The 22,670-nt window shown below is 42.5% G+C and overlaps 1 protein-coding gene across 1 annotated transcript in view; it reads left to right on the top strand.

The window, feature by feature from the left end:
- Window positions 1–22,670, top strand: part of LOC121911885 (inositol polyphosphate-5-phosphatase A) — a 148,359-nt gene that overhangs the window by 96,391 nt on the left and 29,298 nt on the right. Inside the window, exons 7-9 of the mRNA XM_042433815.1 lie at window positions 634–686; window positions 1,865–1,984; window positions 12,236–12,320. Of these exons, the coding sequence (XP_042289749.1) occupies window positions 634–686; window positions 1,865–1,984; window positions 12,236–12,320 (258 nt within the window). The remainder of the gene's footprint in view (window positions 1–633; window positions 687–1,864; window positions 1,985–12,235; window positions 12,321–22,670) is intronic.

The following is a 22,670-nucleotide window of genomic DNA, read 5'->3' as shown; positions in this document are numbered from 1 at the left end:
GAATCTTTACATATAATTTTGTGAAGTGTTCCACTTGTTTAAGGCTGCAGCTAAGGATTATTTTTATTATTGATTAATGTGCTGATTATTTTCTCAATTAATAAGATATTCTTTTGGTCCAAATGAATGTTATCAAATTGCTTGTTTTGTCCAACCAACAGTCCAGTACCTTCATTTTTACCATCACATAAAATACAAAAAAAGCAGAAGAAGTATGCCTTTTTCAGATTATTGTATTATAATATATATTAAATTGCTGGATTTATATTATTGATGCATGTAACGGAGTAAAAAGGACAATATTTTCCTCTGCAATGTAGTGAAGTAGAAGAATAAAGTATCATCAGGTGGACTTCCTTAAGTACAAGTACATCAAAATTGTACTTAAGTTCTTTAATAAATGTGGTTACTTCCCACCACTGCTAATCTATTAATCCACTCATCTGTTAATTGAATTGTTTATGATTTTTGTAATGAAATTGTTCTCCCACACAACGGATATGGTTACTTCTCTTCCTTCTCTTCTCTTCAGTTGACATAATATCTCTCTTTTGCCTCATGATGACGACTGAAAACCTTAGCAACGTCAAACTCTACAACTGTCACACTAAATTGAGTCTCTCTGTTCTGCAGTGCAAGTGGTCCAGAAAGGGATTCATCAGAACTCGATGGGCCCTGGCTGACTGGTGAGTCTTTTTAATAAGTCCCTGCAACAATACATCCCATCTCATCTCTGTTCAGCCCTCAATCTTTACAAGTGTATCATTGTGATTAGAGATGAAGATCTAACCATGTCATGACATCTCACAGTGAGCTTTGCGAGGTGCGGTTGTGGTAGACAAACATGGACAGAGAGAGTGAGTTAGGTAGCTGGATCCTCTCCGGACAGTGTTCCACGCAAAGAGAGCAGGGATTTGATTAGACGTAATCACGTTAGTCAAGCAGTTGCATATGACAGATGACAAAAAACATTACATGCAATTGAACCTGTATGGGATGAATACAAACGCTTGCTTCCAGTGTGCAGAGCAGGGGACGGAGGGGGGCGGTGGGGGGGAGGGTGACTGAGGGGTGGAAGAGGGGGATTGTAATCTAATAGAGGGATGACATGAGAACTAAAGAGCTGAAACGGTAAGCATTTAATAGGGGCATGACGTTTGACAAGAGCAGTGGAGAGAGAGAGAGAGAGAGAGGCTGGTGAAGAATAGGGAGATCAGATCAAAGATAGGATCGACACAGATAGCAGAGGCCATGCATGTATTCATTTGTTCAGGATGTCGCCGCACAATAAACCCCATGAGATAAGAGCAATTCCTCTGGGTCTCCCTGCTAAACGCCATGCTAACAAAACACAGTAGATTGATAGGATCAGCAGGGAGATGTTCATCACTGTACATTGAGCTATCTTGCTTTTGCCTGACAGGACAAACTGAAAGAAAGCAAATTAGTGCTTGTATTGGTATCCACACCTGCATGTAGCATATAGCAGGTTAAATAGCATCTGTATTAGAAGTGTGTTTTTGTTAGGAATGTGTAGCAATTCGATAATGACAGAAATATCTCATTGTTACTGTTTAATCATACAATTAAAAGCTCATGTAATGCCTTGATTCACAGATCTCTGTCTCTCATGGGATCCATTCTCATCACATTCACTTATAGGTCAACAACCATAAATTAATTGTCCAATATCATTTATGTGTACAGAGATGGATTCCAAAACAGTGAGTTCTTATCAATGCTAAAGATGCTTACAAGTACTAAGTTAAAAGCAAGTAGCAATTAGTTTGTAATATATCAGTTTGTCAGTTGGAGTGAAATTGATGTTCTGGCTAGTTGCTCACGCTATGTTTTTCCAACACAGTGCCTTTGATCTGGTCAACATCCACCTTTTCCATGATGCTTCCAACCTGGTGGCCTGGGAGAATAGCCCTTCGGTCTACTCTGGGACCAGGCAGAAGGCGCTTGGCTACGTTTTAGACAGGTACACTACATCCATTTCTCTTATTTTCAATCCCTCTACTGTGATTCTTGATAAGATCAAGGCAAGCCCTGTTCCTACTGCAAACAAATGTTTCATTGATATATGACTGTAAAGAGACTTAATCATACTTTACAGTGTTTTTTGGAATCATTCTCTGTATAACATGTCTACTCTTAGTTGAGAAGCATGTGCTCAAATTAAATTAGGAACAAGGTATTTTGGGTATGAATCCCTCTACTTAACCTGCAAATTTTCAGATGCCATCAAATTGCAGATATATTTAGAAGGTAATGATAACTGCAAAGTTCTTCCACTTCAGAAAGTCTTATAGCCAGGACAGGTGTGTCGGATGAAAAACCGGTCACCGCCAGGGATAAATAAAAAGAATGGTTGTAGATACAAAAAAAGCTTGTAGATACTAGTCACAATCCAGTCTTGCCTGACATGACAAAACCTGTATTGATATTGTAATGGTGGGATTCAGCCCTAGACCAGTGGGATTACATCTGACTGTAGAAGTGTGTGGTGGGGGGGGGGTCTTACTCACTACACGGTCTGTGAACTCCCAACTCTCTTTTATCTTTTCTTTTCCTAAACCTTTCTCTAAGTCCTTCTTACTTTTCAGCATTTTTCTGTATTTTTGTAGTATAATCCTTCATTCATCCTCGTTTCTATCCCACTACCGGCAATAAAATCTTATATTGATAGTCATGGCCTCCACAGGATCATTTTAATGATCCTATGTTTTGCACCACTATCAGGTCCGAATTCCCCCTGGACAAACACTTTGGTTCACTTTCATCTCGTAATGGGTTGGAAATGGGTCACAAAGGATCCCTCCTAATTTGACTGCCATGTTTTCTGTGCACATTCATGTTCCCCAGAGGAGGAAGCTTTTTCATTCTTAACACTTCATGAGCTCAGCTTTGTACACTAGATATCAAAAACGAATGCCCTGATATCAATTCAATTTGCTGTAAATGTTCATAGTCTGTAGATTGTTGACTTGACCTTTCCTGTTGCACCAGCACCCAGCCAAAGTTTCCAATTCTATACAAAATACATCATAATCTAAAAGTCAGATTGCCGAGCAATTTGCACATTCATGCTCCCAGGAGGATGCATTCTCAAAATTCGTTTAACATTTTTTATTACACTGGCAAGGCTCTAGGAATCATAATAATAGGGTTAAAGATTTCCTCACTCTGCACTAAGTAAAGACAGCCTCTATACAAACCATGCTATCCACTCATAGGCAATTCTAATATGATTTATGGGATATCCATTTGCAGCGGAGCAGAATGATAGAGTGCGTGGTACAACCCCTGCTCCCTACCTGGCCATGCTAACACAGAATAAAAGCTTAGTACCAGCCTTGCAGCAGGTGACCTCCCATTCAAATGGCATCAGAATGCACGACAAGGCTCCTCGCCACCTCCACTTTGAATAACTACATGCATATATGGGTGGCATACATTACCACCAGGCTTTCTGATGTGCATGAATTATGAGGCGCTTTTTAAAGTATTCTCTACGAGGTCATATTTTACCTGTACTTCATTCTTGATTTGATGAAAGAATGGTCCGCCTTTAATGGACAGGGAAGTGAGAGTGTTTTAAGAATATGGCAGCTTTTGCTGTTTTTATGACGCTGTAACTTACCTGGATTTACTGGCATAATGAAGTTTCAAAAGGACCTTTCTTGTTGCTTACACTTAAGTGTTTTCATCCTGTTTCCTCTGCTTTCGTCATGCTTTTGCAGTTGATTTATTTTCAAGGGTTGGCTCATAAATAGACCTAAATAGTTGAGTCTCTGAGTTGTATTTGGGTGGCTGAGGGGAGTGAATAGAAATTGTGCTGGCTGAGTGGCAGTTTCCACGCTCCCTCTTTCTAAATCCCCTTGTGTTGAAGATGGAAACCTTGTTGTTACTTCTGGGCCATATCATTTAAAGAGTTTTTTACAGGGTCTGGGGTGGAGGGGCTAATGGTGTGAGACAAGGTGGTGATGGTGAGGTTTTATATGTTGGCTAGCCTGGTATTCCAAGCTAGGGGTCCAGGGGTGGGATAGTGGGGGCATCGCGCCTCAGTCACTCACTTTGGGGGAAACCGTTGGGCGCAGATCCGGAGCACCAGAGTGAGAAAAAGCTGGCGGTGCAGAGGGAAGGGAGGAGGAGCACAAAGGGTCCTTGGGCTCTGTAAAGGGCAGTGAATAATGGGTCGGTCCTTTCACAGAGGCTGCTAACCTTTTGGCAGCCACCAGCAAACTCCATTCTCCTCTGCCGATCTGGGAGGACAATGTGCCCGGGCCGGGCTTTGAATGAAGCGCTACCACCAACAGTGTTCCCATTCAGCGGCTGGTTGGGAACCATCTTTTTGACCATTGTCCTAACTCTAACTCCTACCCCCAGAAAGCAGAGCAGGAAAAGGGACAGGGGGAATATCTAAAGCCAAACTCGCCCCCCCTTCACTCTTCTCTCTCCTCTCTCCTCTGAGCTCTAATCTCTCATTGCGGGATGGGGAGAGGAGGGGAGGGGGGGTTGCTGAACACACCACCAGCTGAGATCCATGAAGCAGCCGGCACAGGAGTCTGATCACACAGCAGTGCTGGGGACAGAGCTCTGCTACTGGGCATCAAACTTCAGCCTCCACCTTATCTGGGGCCCAGGCCTAATAATGCAGCTTACGGCCCATTGAGAACACATCTGATAAGCCTTTTCCTCTGTGGCCCTTTTAACTGCTAAACGGTGTTTATCTCCAAAGTGCATCAAGGCCTCAGGGGAACAATGCTGAGAAGGAACAGCGTTTAGCCAGCCAGACCTCACTATTGAGTCACATCAAAAAAGCACAGCTCTATAGCCTGCGCTGATGTGTGGGCCACTTCCATGAGAGCAAAGCAGAGCTCTGCTTGAAATTTATCCCCTGCTTGTTTTCCTGTCCTTTGAAAATGCACATATGTGCTCAAAGCTGCATCAGGCATTATTTACCGTGTTGACTCAGCTACGCCTTGATGTGGAAGATCATTGTTTTCTAATTATGTAAAGCTTTAATAGTTTTTATTTGTACACAATGTAAAAAAAAAAAATACCTTTCTTTAGAGATATATTTTTAAGTTAATGCATTATGTTAAAATATCAGCCAAAAATACTATTGATGTGTATGCAGTAAATAATTCTTCTTGTTTGCTTACATCTGTAAGAGACAGCTGTATAATGACAGTAAGGCTGAATCCCGGGTCTCTCTAGAGGATGGAAACCATGGCTGCTAAATGAGCCTGTGAAATCATAGCATGAGATAAAATCAACAGGTTTTTTTCCTCTTCCTTAAAAAAATCCCTTTGTGTATTGGAGTTTGTTTCTTTTTTCCAACCCCCATTCAGAGTGGCTGGTCCGGTTCAGGGGAGAACAGTTTTACATTACAACTGTGAAATCCTGGCATGAAGGCGTCCTTTGTGGCGTGCCATTATTTTCACACAAATATAGTCCATTGTCACAGTGCTGAAGTTAATTTGATCAACATTGGGGACATTTAACTGTTTTGTTCGCTGAAAAGACTTGTTTCATGCTCATTTTCGGGGCATTGAAAAGCAATGATTGGCAGAAAAATAATGTTGCCGTTAACAATTCAAAGCAATTAGTTTCCCATGGGGAGGCAGTGGGCCGCACTGGCCACCACACAGTGATGCTTTGTCATTTTATGGACGGTCATCAGTCAACTGTCAGAGCGTCTCAAAGAGCCCTCCAATCTAAATGTTTCCCTTTAGGCTTTTCCCAGAACAACAGGCTGAAAGAGCAGAGAAAGGCCGGCTAGTTTCCAGCCAATAGACATGTTGAGCTGCAAGAGGGAGGGTTGGATAATCGCAGGGAGATCCTCCATAAAGCCAGAATTCATTTATTAAAGAGAGTAGTGTGTATGCGTTCATGTGTGCATTATGCTAAATGCTCACTTTTTTCAATGCATAACAATACCAGAACATGTACCAGATAATTAACTACTTTTTTCTAATGTGTTCATTTCTGGTAACTAAATCAAAAGAAGACACTTTGACATACAGTAGCTATATACAAATTACACTGTGTGTGTGTTTGTGTGTGTGTGTGTGTGTGTGTGTGTGTGTGTGTGTGTGTGTGTGTGTGTGTGTGTGTGTGTGTGTGTGTGTGTGGTGTCACTGTGACTCCTCACCCTGGGAGGCCTGCAGGAGCAGAGGTTAATCTTCCCCAGTGTCTCTCTGCTCATAGTGGACCTGTTTATTTCACACACACACACACACACACACACACATGCACGCACGCACGCACGCACGCACACACAGAAATCTGGATGTCCCCTTCCCTCATTTACTACCTTTTTATAGATGGACATGGGCCATTCAGAATGTTGGAGGAGGCAGCTTTGCAGCTAGTTTCTCTTCACTCTCAAAAGTTCTTTATTTATGACTTTGTTGACCTCATAAACTAATTAAAATTAGATATACAGTACTTTAGATGAGAAACAAGACAAATATTTATTTGACTACATTTTCCTTGTTTAGCTTATCTCACAGTTAATATTTATGAGTGTTGCCATGATGCCAGAATTCGGACTTAAAAGCTGATAAGAAATGATCTAAGAAGAGGTTTCCTCACTATAGATGGCAGCCTCATTGTATTTTGCACTAGTACTACACTGTTCTATACTATTCTATACTGGAATAATGGCCCAGGTTTTCTCTATGTGCATTTGTGATAATTTGTTAAAACACAATTCATTTAGATTTTTTATTTTATTTTATTTTATCTATTTAGGAAAATTCTTTACGTTAGTGCAATAAAAAATTAAAATAACAAAATTAAGACATTTGCAATTAATAAAATTACCAAAAACCAACTCACATACAGTGAAGCTGGGGCTTTTGGGGCCTCTGGAAGCAGTTGCCTGCTTTACCCAGTTGATAATCCAGCCTTGAGTGCAAACTGCAGCTCTATCTTTTCTAATGCTTTTTAGATTATGTCCATAATCAAACAGCCATGTAGACAAAAATGATTTCTCCACCTTCCAGGCCATTTTAGACAAAATTCCATGCAGTAAAGATTCAGAAGACACCTCAGCGAGAGTGACAGAATATTCACTCTTCACATTATTTCAATAATTGGCTCCACCTTTACTCAAAGAGGTCTTCTCCATCTTGAGTTTGTGTTGACAGTGCTTGAGTTGACTTATTCCGTAACCTCTGCGTGACCGCAGCGACACCCCTGCACCCCCTCAGTACCCTCTCTCTCCTGCACGGCGTTCTCGGTGGGTTGGGCGTTGCAGAGGAGCTTGGGTGCTAACAGGGGGACGTGGGGAAGGCAGTCCTGCAGTGTCAAAGGTCCTGTCAGGGGCCACCCCTGTCCTATTCAGAAAGACGTCACCCTGCACATTCTTCACAATGTTAACATTCTCCCAAATTCTCAACATTTACTTACAATGGATGACTGCGCTCAGCCCAGCTATTGTGTGCAAAGTCCAATCTGACCGGCCAACTTATGGTAAGTCATCTTGTCAATATAATCATGACATGGCCCCCAGTTGCACCCTCATAATCCCATATAGACTGTCTATTACGGCTCAGTTTAGCTGTCAATCACAGCATTTAATCTGCCGAGGAGTCAGTGAGGGATCGAGGGAGAAAGATTCCAAAGCAGACAGATTTTGGATGTGTTATTGTGGTATTTATGTGTGTTATCTGAGAGATTGAGATGCTGTCAGTGTCTTCGGTGCAAGAGCATTTTCAGTCTTGGGAACATGCTTCTTCTTTTTGTCTATGACAGCATGTTTGTGTGTGTGTGTGTGTGTGTGTGTGTGTGAGAGAGAGAGAAGGAGAATCAGAAAGAGAGAATGTGCGGTGGTTGCTTTGTGCTGGTGGTTTAAGGAGCCTGGGAGCAGAGTCGGGGGCCATGTTATAAATTAGCGTCTGACCCCTGTCTTTGTGTGGCCCCTAGGAAGGCCTGATGAAGGCCCCAGCCCAAACCTCAGTGAGAACGGCCCTTGTGAAGAGGCTCTTTCAGGGGTGTCACTGCGCGATGAATTGGCCAGGAGAAAGCATGTTTATAGACTGTGTAAAGGAGTGCGTCTTTGTGGGAGAATGTCACTGACACTGTTACAGTTTGCCTGAATGAACTGAGATGACGAGGCTAATGGGGCCCCCGCCGAGGGTGAGGGTCAGCGAGGGGGGGGGGGCCCCAAGTTGGGACCCCCCACCCTCAGGGCCCTTTCACGCCCAGTAGCTGTAGCTAATGTTGCAATTCTTCGTTCCCCCCACAAAGGCCAAGAAAAAAGTCAACTTTCACACCAGCGGGTCAGCATGAGTGCTTTAGGAAATGATCGTGTAAACAGAGTGTTACCTTCTGACCTGTGGCTGATACCTTCGAACAGCAGACAAAACAGCCCGGCTTCGGGTATTAGACATGGCTGTTAGCAGGATAAAGCTACAGGACGTAGAGTAGAAAGACCTCCAGGCTATGGAGAAACACACATACACTCTCACTCCTTATCTCCCTGCCTCCTTCTCTTTCATTTTTCACCATCTCTTTCTTTTCCTTCAAACAGACTGCACCACTCATTTCTCTTCTTCCCCATTCATCTATTACCCCGCTTTCTTATCTTTGTTCATCATCGTCTGATTGGCATTTGTACAGATTACTGACTGAAGTTTGGATTTTAGTGGACTGACTTTTGGTTTATATTCTTCACTCATAGCTGCTGGCATGTGGTAAACTCTGCATTAGCACAAGGAATACATGAGTTCCCAGGCATATAACAACTGCAGTGACGCCTGTGTACAGCCATTTTACTGCCCTCCATTCAGGACAGCAGGATAAACTGGCCACTAACCCTGTTTGAATAGAGCTGAGTCTCTTAGCACCAGGATGTAAGGTCATTAATGACATCAGTACCAGTTTGAGTGTATTAATGAGCTACTGCTTACACACGCACACACAGAAATCTGGATGTCCCCCTGCCCCCATTTTCTACCTTTTTATAGATGGACATGGGTCCTACATACACACATAGTTTTTTTTAACTAGTGCAGTCTATTTATCTGTACTGATGTGCGGTGAGTCAGACTGTAGGAGTTTATTCTTTTGCTCCAGGATCCATGGTTACTCACAATGTAGAATCTTGTGGTTACTGAATCAGCAATCCTTTGGTTTTGAGACCATCTATGTAAGTGACTTACATAACCAAATGCTGTAAAAGCACCAATTTGTAAATGTGAGACACATTTTCCTTGTTTCGAAGAAGGTATTGGATCCACTGTTTCCCCTCAGGTAGCTGTGAAGAAGTGATGCACTCAGGTAAAGGGGAATTGTGTTTTCCAAAGGTCGATGGATCCCAAAATTGAACTGAAACTTTTGCTGATTATCTGAAATAATGTTATTTTTAGCAGTGATGAAGGTTTAAGATGTCAGGACTTAAAAACAAATTGTACTTTCTGTATCTATGTAAGCTGAAGGATTCATGAGGGCTTCAAGGTGACCAAATTTCATCATGTCTGCAAGGTGTACACTTGCTGTTCATTTTGAGTCTATCAGGGTTCCTGAGGCTACAGCTTGTACCAATACCACCCCTCTGTCAACAACTGTACGCACTGCCAATAATGTTTGACGCTACTGACATTAAACTATAGGCCATTATGTATTGAGTAGAACCTAGACATGTCGATTAATTAATTAGTTGATTGGCAAAAAATTGATACAACAAACAACTTTGCGTCTTTTAAGCAAAGATGAAAAAGATTCACTGGTTCCACATGATCTGCACCTTTTCTTTCTTTAGGTTTTTTTTTTTAATTACCATAAACTGAATATTTTTGGGTCTTGTTTAAAACAAGTAATTTGTAATTGTCAAATTGGGATCTGACAAATTGTAATATGCATTTTTCACTATTGTCTATTTCTATTTTAAAGACCAAACAGTTGACTGATCAATCAAGCAAATAATTGGCAGATTAATTTATGAAGGGAATAATCATTACTTGCAGCCCAAATTGCTAGTAAAATTAAGAATGATTGAATGATTAAATTAACAGATAAAAATGGTGGATTTTGTTTTGAAGCGCTCATTTGTCAATTGGTTAATGGTCAAGAACAGTCTTAGAAATTAGTTATCACATCAATCACAACCATGAAATATTTTCATTCTTATTTTGAAGATGAAATTCTTGAATCTTTTCCCATCTCCATGTTGACCCCTCTAGAAAAACCTGCAGGATAGAAAGACAATCTAGTGTCTCTTTAATATAATGGGATGTCAAGTTACACAGTCTCTATTTAATATAATAGCCGTGTTCCCCGCCTCTTACTCCAGTCCCCTTCGCCTCCCTGCCCTTCACTCTCCCTGCCTCATAGAGAGGAAGGGACCATGCTTTACGACAGCCGGCCGAGCCGAGACCCACCACCAAGAAGAGGCTTCTCTCTTTACAGCCCCATAAATATATTGTTATCTGGGCCTGGGAAGTTCACAGTGAGATTTATCCGCGCGATTAGTGGAGATAGCGAGCCAAGCATCCTGAATCATTAATTACACAAGAGGCTGTGCTACGTCCACCTTAATTTCCTATCTCTGCTCTGTAGAAGAGCCACTTTTAAGTAGGTGATGAGGCATAGGAGTTAATTATATGTCGCTTAGTTGCGTTTTTTTTTTTTTTTTTTTTTTTTTTTTAAGTCACTGGGATGCTGGCACTACGGCGAGGTTCTGGATATTTGGAACTAGTCCATGACAGATAGGATCTATACTCTATGAATCCTCCGACACTTATCTCTCTGGTTTAAAAAGCAATGCATTCAGTGCATTAAAAACATTAGCAAGACAAGAGACATTAAAATGTGTTGGATTTAACGACCCGTTGAAGGCATCAAAAAAGCACAATAAATAGATTCCTTTCAGTCAGATTCCAAGTGAAGCAGAGTGTGTGGTAGACTGGGTAGATAGTCCCTTATGATATACAAGTCTGTTACTGACTCTTGGTCTGAACCTATAAGCCCACCAACAAATCAGTTGCTGGGCTCCTGTCTTCACTGAGTGCAGGACTAACACAGAGAGTATCTCCAGGATGTATCTCTTCGTTGTTTGGGTCAGTTCACTCTCCTTTTGATCAATTCAGCAAAGTGAATTTTCGATCAAATTGTCTAACTTTGCCATCAAAGGAAATAATCAAGATTTATTAAGTGAATTGTGGTGTCAGCTGAGAATTAACAGTTTGAATTGAAAGCATGTTTACTTCGTCCCCCTAGCACTTTGCCAGATGGAGCAGGTACAGTAAAGGAGTCTTAACTTGTTGCAGGGCTGACATGGATGATGGGAAAGATGGTCACTGAGTTGTTTCAATCTCTCATTCCTTTGTTTTTGCATAAATAGATGCACGTAGAAAATATGACCATTTTTTAGACATTATTATTAGGTTTCTGCAGCGATTTTACACATCAAACTATTTACAGGTTATGGAAAAAGAAGTGCGTTTACCAGACCTCTGTAGCCCGCTCCTCATCTCTGCCTGAAACTAAGCTAAAGAATGCATGGAATAAAAAAGGGCCATATCACTGTTTTTTTTTTTAAATTGTCCATCGTGGAATCTTCAATGCTAAATTGGTGCTGCACTCTTGTTCCATCAAGAAGATATGATTGTTCCATCAATGAGTGTTGCATGTTTTGATCTGACCCCTGACACATGGTTTGTCCAGAAACATGATTTAATTTTTTTCAGGATTGCAAGTTATTTAAACACCTTATTAATCCTCATAATAGGCCTATTTTTCAGATTTCAAATTAAATGTGTGTATCATATCCTCTATCTGCCCCATCTTAATGTTTACAATACTTTGTGTACTATCTGATAAACTATGAATGCCATAAAACTCATGTACTAAAAGCCAGAGTATAAAAAGACACAAACCTTTCCAAAAAAAAAAAAAATCTTGTCCCCTCCTCTGTAGAAATGAAACCGCCTAATCAAAGTGTTCAGACCACCAGGTGGTGCTGTGGTCCTCATCAACTAAATGCCCAGAGGTCAGAGGAATCATCAGATCACATCTGTAACAGTCCTTTAACAACCACTGATAAAATTTCTCCAGATGATGGTTTTCAGATTTTTTCCTGCTATTTATAATTCATGGTTATAATTCAGGATAATTAGGAATGATGATTTTTTCTGGTGCATTCAGGCTGCCTGTACTCATCAGAGGTTGTGATGGTTGTTTGAAACACTCACTGACAGGTGGTTGTAATGTCTTGCAGGATCACGGACCAGCGGTATGAGAGGGTGCCATATTTTGTCTTTGGGGACTTTAACTTCAGGCTGGACTCAAAGCAGGTTATTGAGGTGAGTGTTTTTGTATTGTATTTGATGAATTGGTAAATGATGAACTAATTGTGTAGATCTGGGTGATATGGGAAATGTGTGCACAACTGTTTGCTGAAATACTCTATACATATGTAGTTATGTACAATAAAACACTGTGTATGTGTGTGTGTGTGAGAGAGAGAGAGAGAGAGTGCAATATAGTAAAAGTGGTTTTAGTAGCTCACTGTCTCTTTAGAGTTATGACTCATTAAATGCTTCACTGTGGCTTGCCCAGCTGTGTTTGCCAACTGAGCCTCCAAGTGCATTGTTATGTTATGGTGCCATTCACTGCTCTTTCTCTCTCCCTTCCTCTCCTGCTCCCTCCCTCTCCTCCTCCTCCCCTCCTTCTCTTGGTGCAAATGAGGCCGGTGAGAGCCAAGGTAGTGCAGTCATTCAGCATTCTCCATGAGGAGATGGGGGTTTAGTGGCATAACAAGTCATAAAGGCCCACCGCAGACAGTGGTGTCCTATGATAACAGAGTGGGAGAGCCACTTGTTGGCCGATCCTCTCCCTCCTCTGCAGCACAATGGCCCTCGAATCAGTGGGCCTGTTCAAGGTGTGGGCATTGTTCATTTCAATCCAGAGCCCCATTCATGGGAGAAGGGAAGAGGAGGGAAGGTTTTCTGAATGGAAGTTTTGCTCAAATGACTTAGGAAGGACTTTGCTGTGTGCAGCACACAAGAAGAAACCTTTTGTAGTTTAGTCATCTGGCCACCAGGGGGGCAGTAAATCACCAGAGGGTCAGCTAAGTGGGATAAACGTCACATGTTTTTACTCAGCAATCTATCAGGAGCATTGATTGATTGCCTCAAAGTTTGTGCAGTACATTTGATTTTGGTTTTGTAATTGGGTTACATTAACTCACTGATCATGTGAACATGCGTCGCTTAGTAGATAATAAATCCAAGTACAGAATCCACAACAGCAGATGTGCAAACACTGGGGCCATTGAGAAGTCAGCTATTGCAATTAAATGTCACCTGGCGCACATTTAGGTTGCCACAGTGATTTTATATCAATGATAGGCTGTTTTATATCTTATCAGCATATCTGTAACAAAAGACACAGTGTTCTACACATTAAGATATATAAAATGTTACTTGGCTTTATAAGAAAAATGTGTTTTCAATGCCATTACTGGCAAGCAACATGGGTGCATTAAGCTAAAAGGAAAGCATCTAATCAAACAAAGTCAGATGAGATGATTTGGGCATCGTCTGAGCCTATCTGTGTTTATCGTGTGTAGCTAATCTAGATAACTCTCTCCTCATGTTTCCTGTCTTGTCCATGCTGCTCTGTGGTAGGTAAGCACTTACCCTCTCCATGTCTCTACCACTCTGAAATGCTGTTTGAGTGCACTAGGGGTCATGACCCCTTTTCTAGGGATGTGTTAGGCCTGCATCGGTGTGTGTCCATCTCTGCCCCCTCTCCCCTCCACACAGCTCCATTCTTATGCACCTTGGCCCCCATTCACATACACATTCACATCCAGAGCGAATACACACGCACACAAATACACACACACAAACCAATTTGTTAGGCCAAATGAATCTGATTGATTCACCCCATTTAAAGGGGTGTATCAGCAATGCAGGGGGGCTTTTTTGACTCAGGAAGTTAGAGTTGTGGGCTGTTGCATAAAGCACACACACACACACACACACCTAGATATTCTCCCTCCAGCTTAATAAGGGTTTCTCAAACATGCTGACCATTTAATGGGAACAACAGAAAAGGTTGATGATGTCATCTGTTCGAAACACGTCGTTAAAGGGGCAGCACTGCTACGTGTAAACCTGTCGAGCGCAGTGGCCAACCTGTCTGATTTAACAGCGGCCTGTGTGTTCACGGCAGGGAGAGCTGTGATGTCACCAATAAACAAATGGGTTGCAACCTCAGTGTGGGGTGTAACTCACAGCCGGGCGGCCATTTTAAGCCCTTTAATGACAATTAATGTCAACAGGACAATTAGTGCACATCCACTGAAGTGCTTAACTGTAGATGGGCTGGTGGTGAATCGATCGTCCATACTTATCCGAAGATTGATTCAGACACAGAGAGACTGACTCTCATTCTCACTGTGAGTCTCATTTCTTGCTTTTCTCACTGTTCCCTCTCTACATTAAATCGATAGGAATTTTGCAAAGGGACCAAAATTGCCATGCAGATGAATGGATACTTTCACTCTGTTAAGTGGATGAAATGATTGCAAAATTAAACTACTTGCCTTTTGATTTGTAGAACACCCAAGACAACCCTCAAGCACCCATGTGTATCTTTAGGCCCCACTTTGAGAGTCACTGGGTCAGAAAATACTCCAGGACATTTCTCTACAGCTGCACGCTACACCACTTCTCTTCTTCTCTGTTTCTGGTCCATTGTGGGTGACTAGACTGTGGACAACCACTAGCCACTTCCCTGTCACCCATCCTGCCTTGTGGGTGGGTGTATGAGACAAGGGGTATTTTAGGATGTATCCATGTGTGTACAAAAAAAGGAGGTGGGTTTGGAAGGGGGTGGGTTTGTTATTGTCACAGGGCAAATTCCAGGTGGCAAATTCCTGGCATGCTTGTGCGGCAGGATCAGTAACCAAAGGCCTGCGGCAGCCCCCCTCTTGCCCAGCCCGGGCAACCCCATTAATTGTGTCCGACAGAGGGAATTGGTTTCAATTGACCCCCATTCAGCGGCCCTTTGACTGGCAGACAAAGGACACAGCCACGTGGAGACTAATGCTAGGGCTGAGCAGCCTGGAGGTGGTCCAGTCCCCACCAACCTTCCTCTCCTCTCCCATGAGTCTGATCATGCTTTGGCTTGATCACGCTTTGCATCGGTGCTGATGAAACGGAGAACAGCAAAGGAAGGGTTTTGATGTCTGGCAAATCAGATACCCCACAGCCTACTTGTTGATGTGCTGCCCGTGAATTCTTTTAATCTTTCATGTAAAAGCCACAACCTAGCACCTGAGACCCGATACCTAAGTTTGTGAGGAGTGCCCAAATACCGTTGGCATCCCTGAGGTCACCAGTGTGAGTGTGAAACAGGTAAAATCTGACTTGGAATGGATTATGCTGAATTATACCCCTCTCATTTCCAATCTCTGTATATGACATGGAAGAGCTGTGTTCAACTCATGTTCAATACTAGATATGTTGGTCTCAGGGAAACAGTTGATCAGCTCTTGATTATTTAGGACCTGGGTGGTATGCTGTAGTTCCATACACATTACTGCTTAACTGGAAATTGCACCAAATCTTATAATTTTGTGTTAAACAGGTTGTCGACATCGCAATTTTGGAGAACTTTAATATGGACAATCAGGTGTAATAATTTCTTTTCTTTATTTGGTCACCTTATAAAATGGTAGTGAAAAATCTGCTCTATAATCATCTTTACAGTCAAGAAGAATTATGTATAAGTGGGACGAAGGATCGGGATCCCATCGCAAATGTTGAGGGCAAATGTTACAATAATGGAGATGGGAGTACACAGTGAGCATATTCACTAAGAATCGTACGATCATAAATATGCATCTAAATGCACATCCTTCCTGAACTCTGCTGCTCTAACGGCTGCCTTGTAACTGCTACAATTGGAATCAGCATTTACAATTTACTGATTAACATTTTTATACATTTGAATTACCACTTCCTCAAGCTGCAGCTGTTTTTTTCCTTGTAAAGACATTTAATAAACCTAATTTCCACAGTACACATCCTCATATGAACTTTTACAGTTGTGATGTGGCAGATGTCAGTAAACAACATTGTTGTATTTAGAAGTGATCAGAACCTCAGGGGCAGCAGACAGGAGGATGGTGAATCTGTTGGAGCAGGCAGTAATGGTCATGAATCCTGCAGGATCAGACAGGGCATTCAAAGTGCAAAACACTAGTCATTTACAATATGTATCATGTTTGTATTGTAGTAACAGTAAGGTTACAATAGTAATCCTATAATAAACCCTTAAATAATCTTACTATCGAAATCCATGCTCACCCTTTCTTACTGCAGCTGAGCAGTGTCAGACCCCACGTTGGGAGCTTAGTCATGGAGGCAGGTCAGATAACCCTTGTTGACCCACTCACACAAACAGCGAACACAGGTTTTCCTTGGGTCCGTGCTTCAGTCAATGGGTGGTATACAGTGTATAGCAGTGTGTGAGAGTGTGTCTATCCCTCGAGCCAGTGGCCAGTAGTCATGAATCAGCAGTGTCGATGACAGGCTCAGGGCTCCGTGCCTGGACTCCTAGTATATTTAAAATCCCTCCTAATTAAACTTAATAGAATGTAAATTTAATATCTGCAGAGATTGTGTGCTGCTGGCCAGCATGCTCCAATTTAAGGATTGATTGAGGCCAGCGGGAAGGTTAATTGCTGACTTGATCTACTGTCCCCGTGACATGGCGTGGGGCTGTTTTAATTGGGCCTGATCTGCTGCTACATAGACAGATTTCATTAGGCTAGCTGGCCTTTCACAGACTGGAGAGAGTTTAGAATCAGCACCCCCTGTCTGCGTCTGCTGGAAGTGCAGAGGGCTGGACCAGGCATCAATCTTCCTTCCTTTGTCCTGTGTCCTTTCTCTCGCTTGAGCAGCATGAAATTAAAGGTGGGGCCCTAGACTAGCCCCTCTCCTAATGAATGCTGTAAAATGCTCAGTAATGACAGGCCAGCATGATAGATCATTTATTTTTCACACAGCGAAATCACTCAATACAAACGCCCATGACAGTGAAGATTTTTTTTAGCAGACATGTTTAAGACAAATCTTGTCATGAATGCCATCTTCTCTGTATTTATGTTTATTGCTGCATGTATGTACACAAGGCTCTAGATGGATGTGCCTCTCTATTTTTGTAAATTTATGTTCTTCTATTTGTAGAAGCTAAACTTGCATTTTGGTAGAAATACTATTGCCTTAATCAAGTCTGAAGAATCGGTACGTGATTGACTAAGTATCTTGGAGAACCATGTTTAGCTTCAATTTTTTTTAATAATTGGACATTTATACTGTAGTGGAAGGAAAGTACAGGCTACAGACCTACAGTCATTGTGTTGCCCCTCTTGTTGCAACCAACAAGAGTTCATTAGATAGTTGATGGCCATTGTCCTAGTTGCTGAACCTAGTCTGGGTAAATAATTTGCACCAGTAAAGGGTAAACAATTTTCCCTTTTTAGCCCGACTTTGACTAGCATGTGTGTATCTTGCTAGCTATAAATCAAAAGGCAGCCAGTGTAATTAAGTGTACACTACATTAGTCAGGCTAATTAATTTTGGGGGCCATCCATCCATTAACCAGCGGGCCAGCACTGATTGGGCCTCTGTTCTGTGGAACCCCTGACACTAGGGACTGCATCCCTCCTTGGCTGCCCTCAGTTTTCCTAGATAACACTTATGCATTTACACCCACAGTTACAGATGTATACATTTACACATTACAGGCCTCATGTAGTTAATAAGATTTAGACTAAAAAGGGAAGACTTTATTACAATAAATTTGACAGTTTCTATGTCACAGTGCACAAGGATGGTATTATAACAATTCTCTTTTCTTCTTTACTTCAGTCCCAAATATAAAGTGTCAGCAAGCTGGACATACTGAGAGGAGTGTTGTATTTTACTATTTTATTGCCAGACCTGGGCCAAATTCTATTTGCAAATCCTTTACATGGTTTGTTGGAGCCCACTAAATCAATATAATTCTCTGTGAAAGACAACTAACCTGACACTGCCTCAATTGTCCTGATGCAGGAAACTCCACCCATTTAGTGTACCATGTAAGTTAAAACAGAGTTATTAGCACCTGCTATTTGACCCATGTCTGTTGATAGCCTTACAGGTGAAGCCTATGATGGAGATGTTTCCTTAGAATACAATAAAGGCTTATTATCTGCCTAGAAGAGTCCAATCTATCACAATGAGGGCCCATTATATCACAGATAACCCATCTGGATATAGAGGGAGACTATTCCCTCTAGACAACAGCCCCTGTTATCTCTCTCTTCTCTCTGTTTGCTTTTCAGCTGCGCTGAAGACACAGAGGAAAAAAGAGTTCAGCTATGAGGGCGTAACTTGAGCGATGCAGCTTTGATGGGAGCGCTGTCCATATAATTAAAACGCTGGCAAATGAAGAACAAGCAGTGGCTTCTGTTGGTCCTGCTCATTAACAACAGGCCGTTTGAGCCCGGCGCCAGCCATGCTATTGCCATTGTGTACTTGGAGGTGGGGGGGCACTGTGACTGGCAGCTGGGAACACCATGCCAACAGCGGGATGGCGTGATCAACCAAGCCAAGGATGAGCGCAGAGCCTGGCACTAACAGGGCCTGGGAGGGCGCGTTGCCTTGTAGGCCCCTGGGGTTGGCCCCGGTCAGGGATGTAACCTGAGTTACCCTTCAATCATTCACTGCTGCCGTCTTCTCCAGCTGGAGCCAATGTAGAGATCTCTCTTTTAACTTGCTGCTGCACTACTGGTGCACTGTCACCTCTTCTCTCTGAATATTTCATTTAAAGAAAGTCAGAGAGTAGAGGAAATTTTTGGGTAACCAGTTGTTTGACAGCCACGGCTTGCAGAACATTGATTTATTGCTGTATATAACATCCAAGAAAGAATTGTCAGCTGTACTGCTAATACACAATGCACAATGAATTCTACTGAAAGTGATCATTTTAAATAATTCAAAATCCTGTCATCCATATTTAGACACAATTTATAGCCCCAAACTGCCCTGAAATACACTCATTCTCCTGTTGTTCTTCCTCACTATCCCAAACATATTCACTCGCACATTCGTTTGATTATTAATTTTCTCCTTTACTTTGTCCTGTCATGTTGCCGTTCCCTGTTAATAATCCACCACCTTTAAACAATGTAATCTATAAATCACAATTAATCAACTTCGGCTTCCAGCTCAGTGTTTTTTTGTAGCTTTATTGATGGTTTGTCTTTTCTTCGGGTAGTCAAAATGCACCCACGCCTTTGAAATCACAAGGAGGAACAGCCACCAGTTAACAGTGATGCTATTATTTAGTCCAGATGAAATGTGGCATAAACTGTGAAGGATAGGAATCTCTTTGTGCCTGGCACATAGTGTCCAACTTGTGTGATGTCAGTCTATTTTTGACTAATGCAGTCCTCAGCCTTTGTGAAGCACAGCACAATAATTGTTTTTTCTCTCTCTGAAGGTTGGAGAGTTTGCCAAGATAACACATGTTGTCTCTGGGAGTTGTGCACAAACATGCACAGACACTGTCTCCATTGCTATTTCCAGAATTATAATCATTATAGTTAGTTCTAATGCATATGCAAAGCAGCAGTCTCTTTAAGTATGGCTGCGCATGGCTGCCCATTCAACAAGTCAGTCACAGTTCCTATTCAAATTAGGCGATGCCTTTAATTCATGGTGTTTATTTGCTTTGGTTCAGTCCACAGCAAAATTAAAAAGGACAACAGATCAGTGATGATACAATGTAATGTTCTGTTGTTCTTCAGGAGGCCATTGTGACAGTAGAAGTGATAGGATTATTGAAACAACTTGGCCTCCAGGTTTCCCAGTGTGAATCTTTACTGTCAGCAGCAGAGTGATGTTCCTACAGAATGGCTCATTGTAACACAGCTGTAAACCCAGTGTTGGCACCATGGGCTTTTAAACAACTCTGCCCACTGACATTAAAAGTCACCGGGCTCCATTCACATCCGCACACAAATATCCCATCATATTTAAGAGGGCCCATTAAGGGCCACATTGAGAATTCATGGGCCTTTCTCTCAGTCCCCCTTGTGTGATTTATCTGTGACGGCCATATTGCCGGGCCCTTTCAGAAGGAGTGGCTCCTGTTTTTGTCTTAGAGGAGACCCAAAACAATGCATTTCAGGCCCATTTCTCCGACAGGGCCTCCTCTTTCAGGGGGCCAAGAGAGCCGGGGCTGGCCTAACATCTGTTTGTGTCCAGAGCCAGGCGGGACCGGAGCACAGCGTGCCTCAGTGGCCCCCTTCTCCTCTCCCTGGGGGTCTTTGTTCCCGATTTCATGCTATCAGAGCGGCAGCATGTTTTCCTGCGCAGAGCTGTCAGGGGCATAAAAGGCCCTGAGTGGGGTCACATCAAGAGGGATGGGCATGAAAAATTGGTAAAATGTATCACAAAGCCCACCCACTAGATGGTTGCCTAGCGCCCTGTGGTGGGGTGTCAAGACCCCTCCTCCTCCCCTCAGTACCTTCCTCTTTCCCCTTTCCTTGGCTGAATTACACCTCTCTCTCTCACCCTGGTGGACAAGCACATCATTTAGATGAAATGGTGCAAACAAATTAAAGGGTGGTGCTCCAAATGAATCAATGTTCTTTGTGAATGAGGAGGGTTTTGTGCCTCACTTGGGTCTTCTCCTCCCAGTACACACTAGAAGGAAGATGGTTGGTCACCTGCCTGGCTGAAAAAGCCATCAACTGTTTTGGTAATTCTCTCTGGTTTTCTCTGGATTTGATCAGTGTTAATGGAGTGAATCCTAGATTAAGTTGGAAATTTCTAACAAGCGAAGGAATCTCTGTTGCATATTTGATATTCATCCAACCACGCTTCCTTTTTACAAGGGACAGAATTAGACTTTCATTAATTGTCCGGTCCTGATCTTTATCGAATTCCAGAGTAATGAACTCAGCAGAGTCTGCATTCTTATTGGACAGTCACTAATCACCAATCACTGATTGGGTTTTCGATATTCTGTAATTGACTCAACAACGACAGATTACCTCACTGTCTGTTTCCTTTAATTGATTCCTAGCGAGAGCTACGGTGGAATAGGTAAATGAGAGTGCAATGTTTTTAGGTGCTTAGTAAGTGTTTATACTCTATCAATAGCACTTCGGTTGGCTATATTTAAATGTGCTTCAATGATTGCTTCACGGTTGGATGTGAATTTGTTTTCTCATTAACAGGATAAATGTACTTTTTAAGTCTAGGGTGTTAAAAAGAAAACATGAATTGCAGTAGCGCTGCTGGCTACTCCTTCAGATCACAAAGCTCCCTTTCAGAAACATTACAACTGCAGCTAACAACATTCAAATGAATGCCACATTAAGATGGCTATTGAGCAATCTGAGTGTGTATGACCTTATTGAGAGGTTAAGAGAACCTGGTACGTTAAACAGTCTTGCAGACATCTGCCGCAGTTGGTTTCAAAGTGCAGATTAAAAGTGGCAGGGGAGGTATCTCAGATTAAATCTCTCATTAGGTTTTCTTTGTATAGGTGGCAGTAATGTGTCAAGAGCCCGGCCTGAGACAATGTCCTCCTCTTACTGGGACTAATACGCCTCAGGAGAACCCACCCTCCTTTTACTGCCACTACTTTACACAGAGAAACAGTCACAATGAAGCATCTGGTGGCCTTTTCCTGTGTAGAAGGCTTTTCCATGGCCATTGTGCTTGCTAGTGTGTATGTGTGAGAGAAAGAGACAGAGAGATCAGGAGGCTTAGTACATTTCTCTGACTTCAGTAGTCTTATAGGACATGTTTAAGTTAGCATGTTTCTGTTAGTGTAAGGCTTTACTCAAAATGTGTGGATCTAATTTCAGAATATTTGCTCCCAGCTTCGAGTGTGAGTTTGGGTGGGTGGGCAAGTGCGTGCTCGTGCATCTCTCTCTCTCTCTCTGTGTGTGTGTGTGTGTGTGTGTGTGTGTAACCCCCCAGTAGTGGGAGGTCGCCGGGGTCAAAGTGATGAATTTTTATAGGCCTGTTCCCTGTGTTTCAGCCCTGTCCCTTTCTCTGCGCGCTGCACTGCCTCTCAAAGACAACCATGCAGGGCAATTTGTCCTGCGGGGCCCTGCAGAATGGGCCAGCAGAGAAGTTAAATACCAGGGGGGAACACACACACACTCACACAAAACATACACATACATTCAGTTTCTCTCTCACACGCACACACCCCTCCGTCCTGTTGTCCTGAATGATTTGTGGCCTGTCCATTATCCATTCCAAGGGGACAAATGCTTTTGGCCAGTTTCTGAAGGTAAAGCCAGAATGGCAGCCCTCAATGCGTGCCATTGTTTTTAGAGAAGTTTCCCAGATGTTATAATGCACAAGATAAATAGGGCACATTATCACTACCTCGCACGCCCTCTTACCTCTCCAAGCTCATTTTTGGTGAGGGCGTGGCAGGTTAGGAGACCTCCTACAACGCACACACTGCCATCAACCCTCAGCGTCAGCTCTCTCACACAGCCCAATGGGTTCATGGGAAGGGTTGAGAGTTTGTGTGAGTGTTACTTGCTGTTAGGGGTGACACAGGCCAGGTTTACTAGGGTCAACTGCTGACCAGTGGGTCACACATAGGCTAACTTGGCG

Source organism: Thunnus maccoyii, chromosome 14, assembly GCF_910596095.1.
Source record: "Thunnus maccoyii chromosome 14, fThuMac1.1, whole genome shotgun sequence".
Classification (NCBI taxonomy): Eukaryota; Metazoa; Chordata; class Actinopteri; order Scombriformes; family Scombridae; genus Thunnus; species Thunnus maccoyii.
The sequence above is the reverse complement of the archived record's forward strand: the minus strand, read 5'-3'. Positions and strand labels throughout refer to the sequence as shown.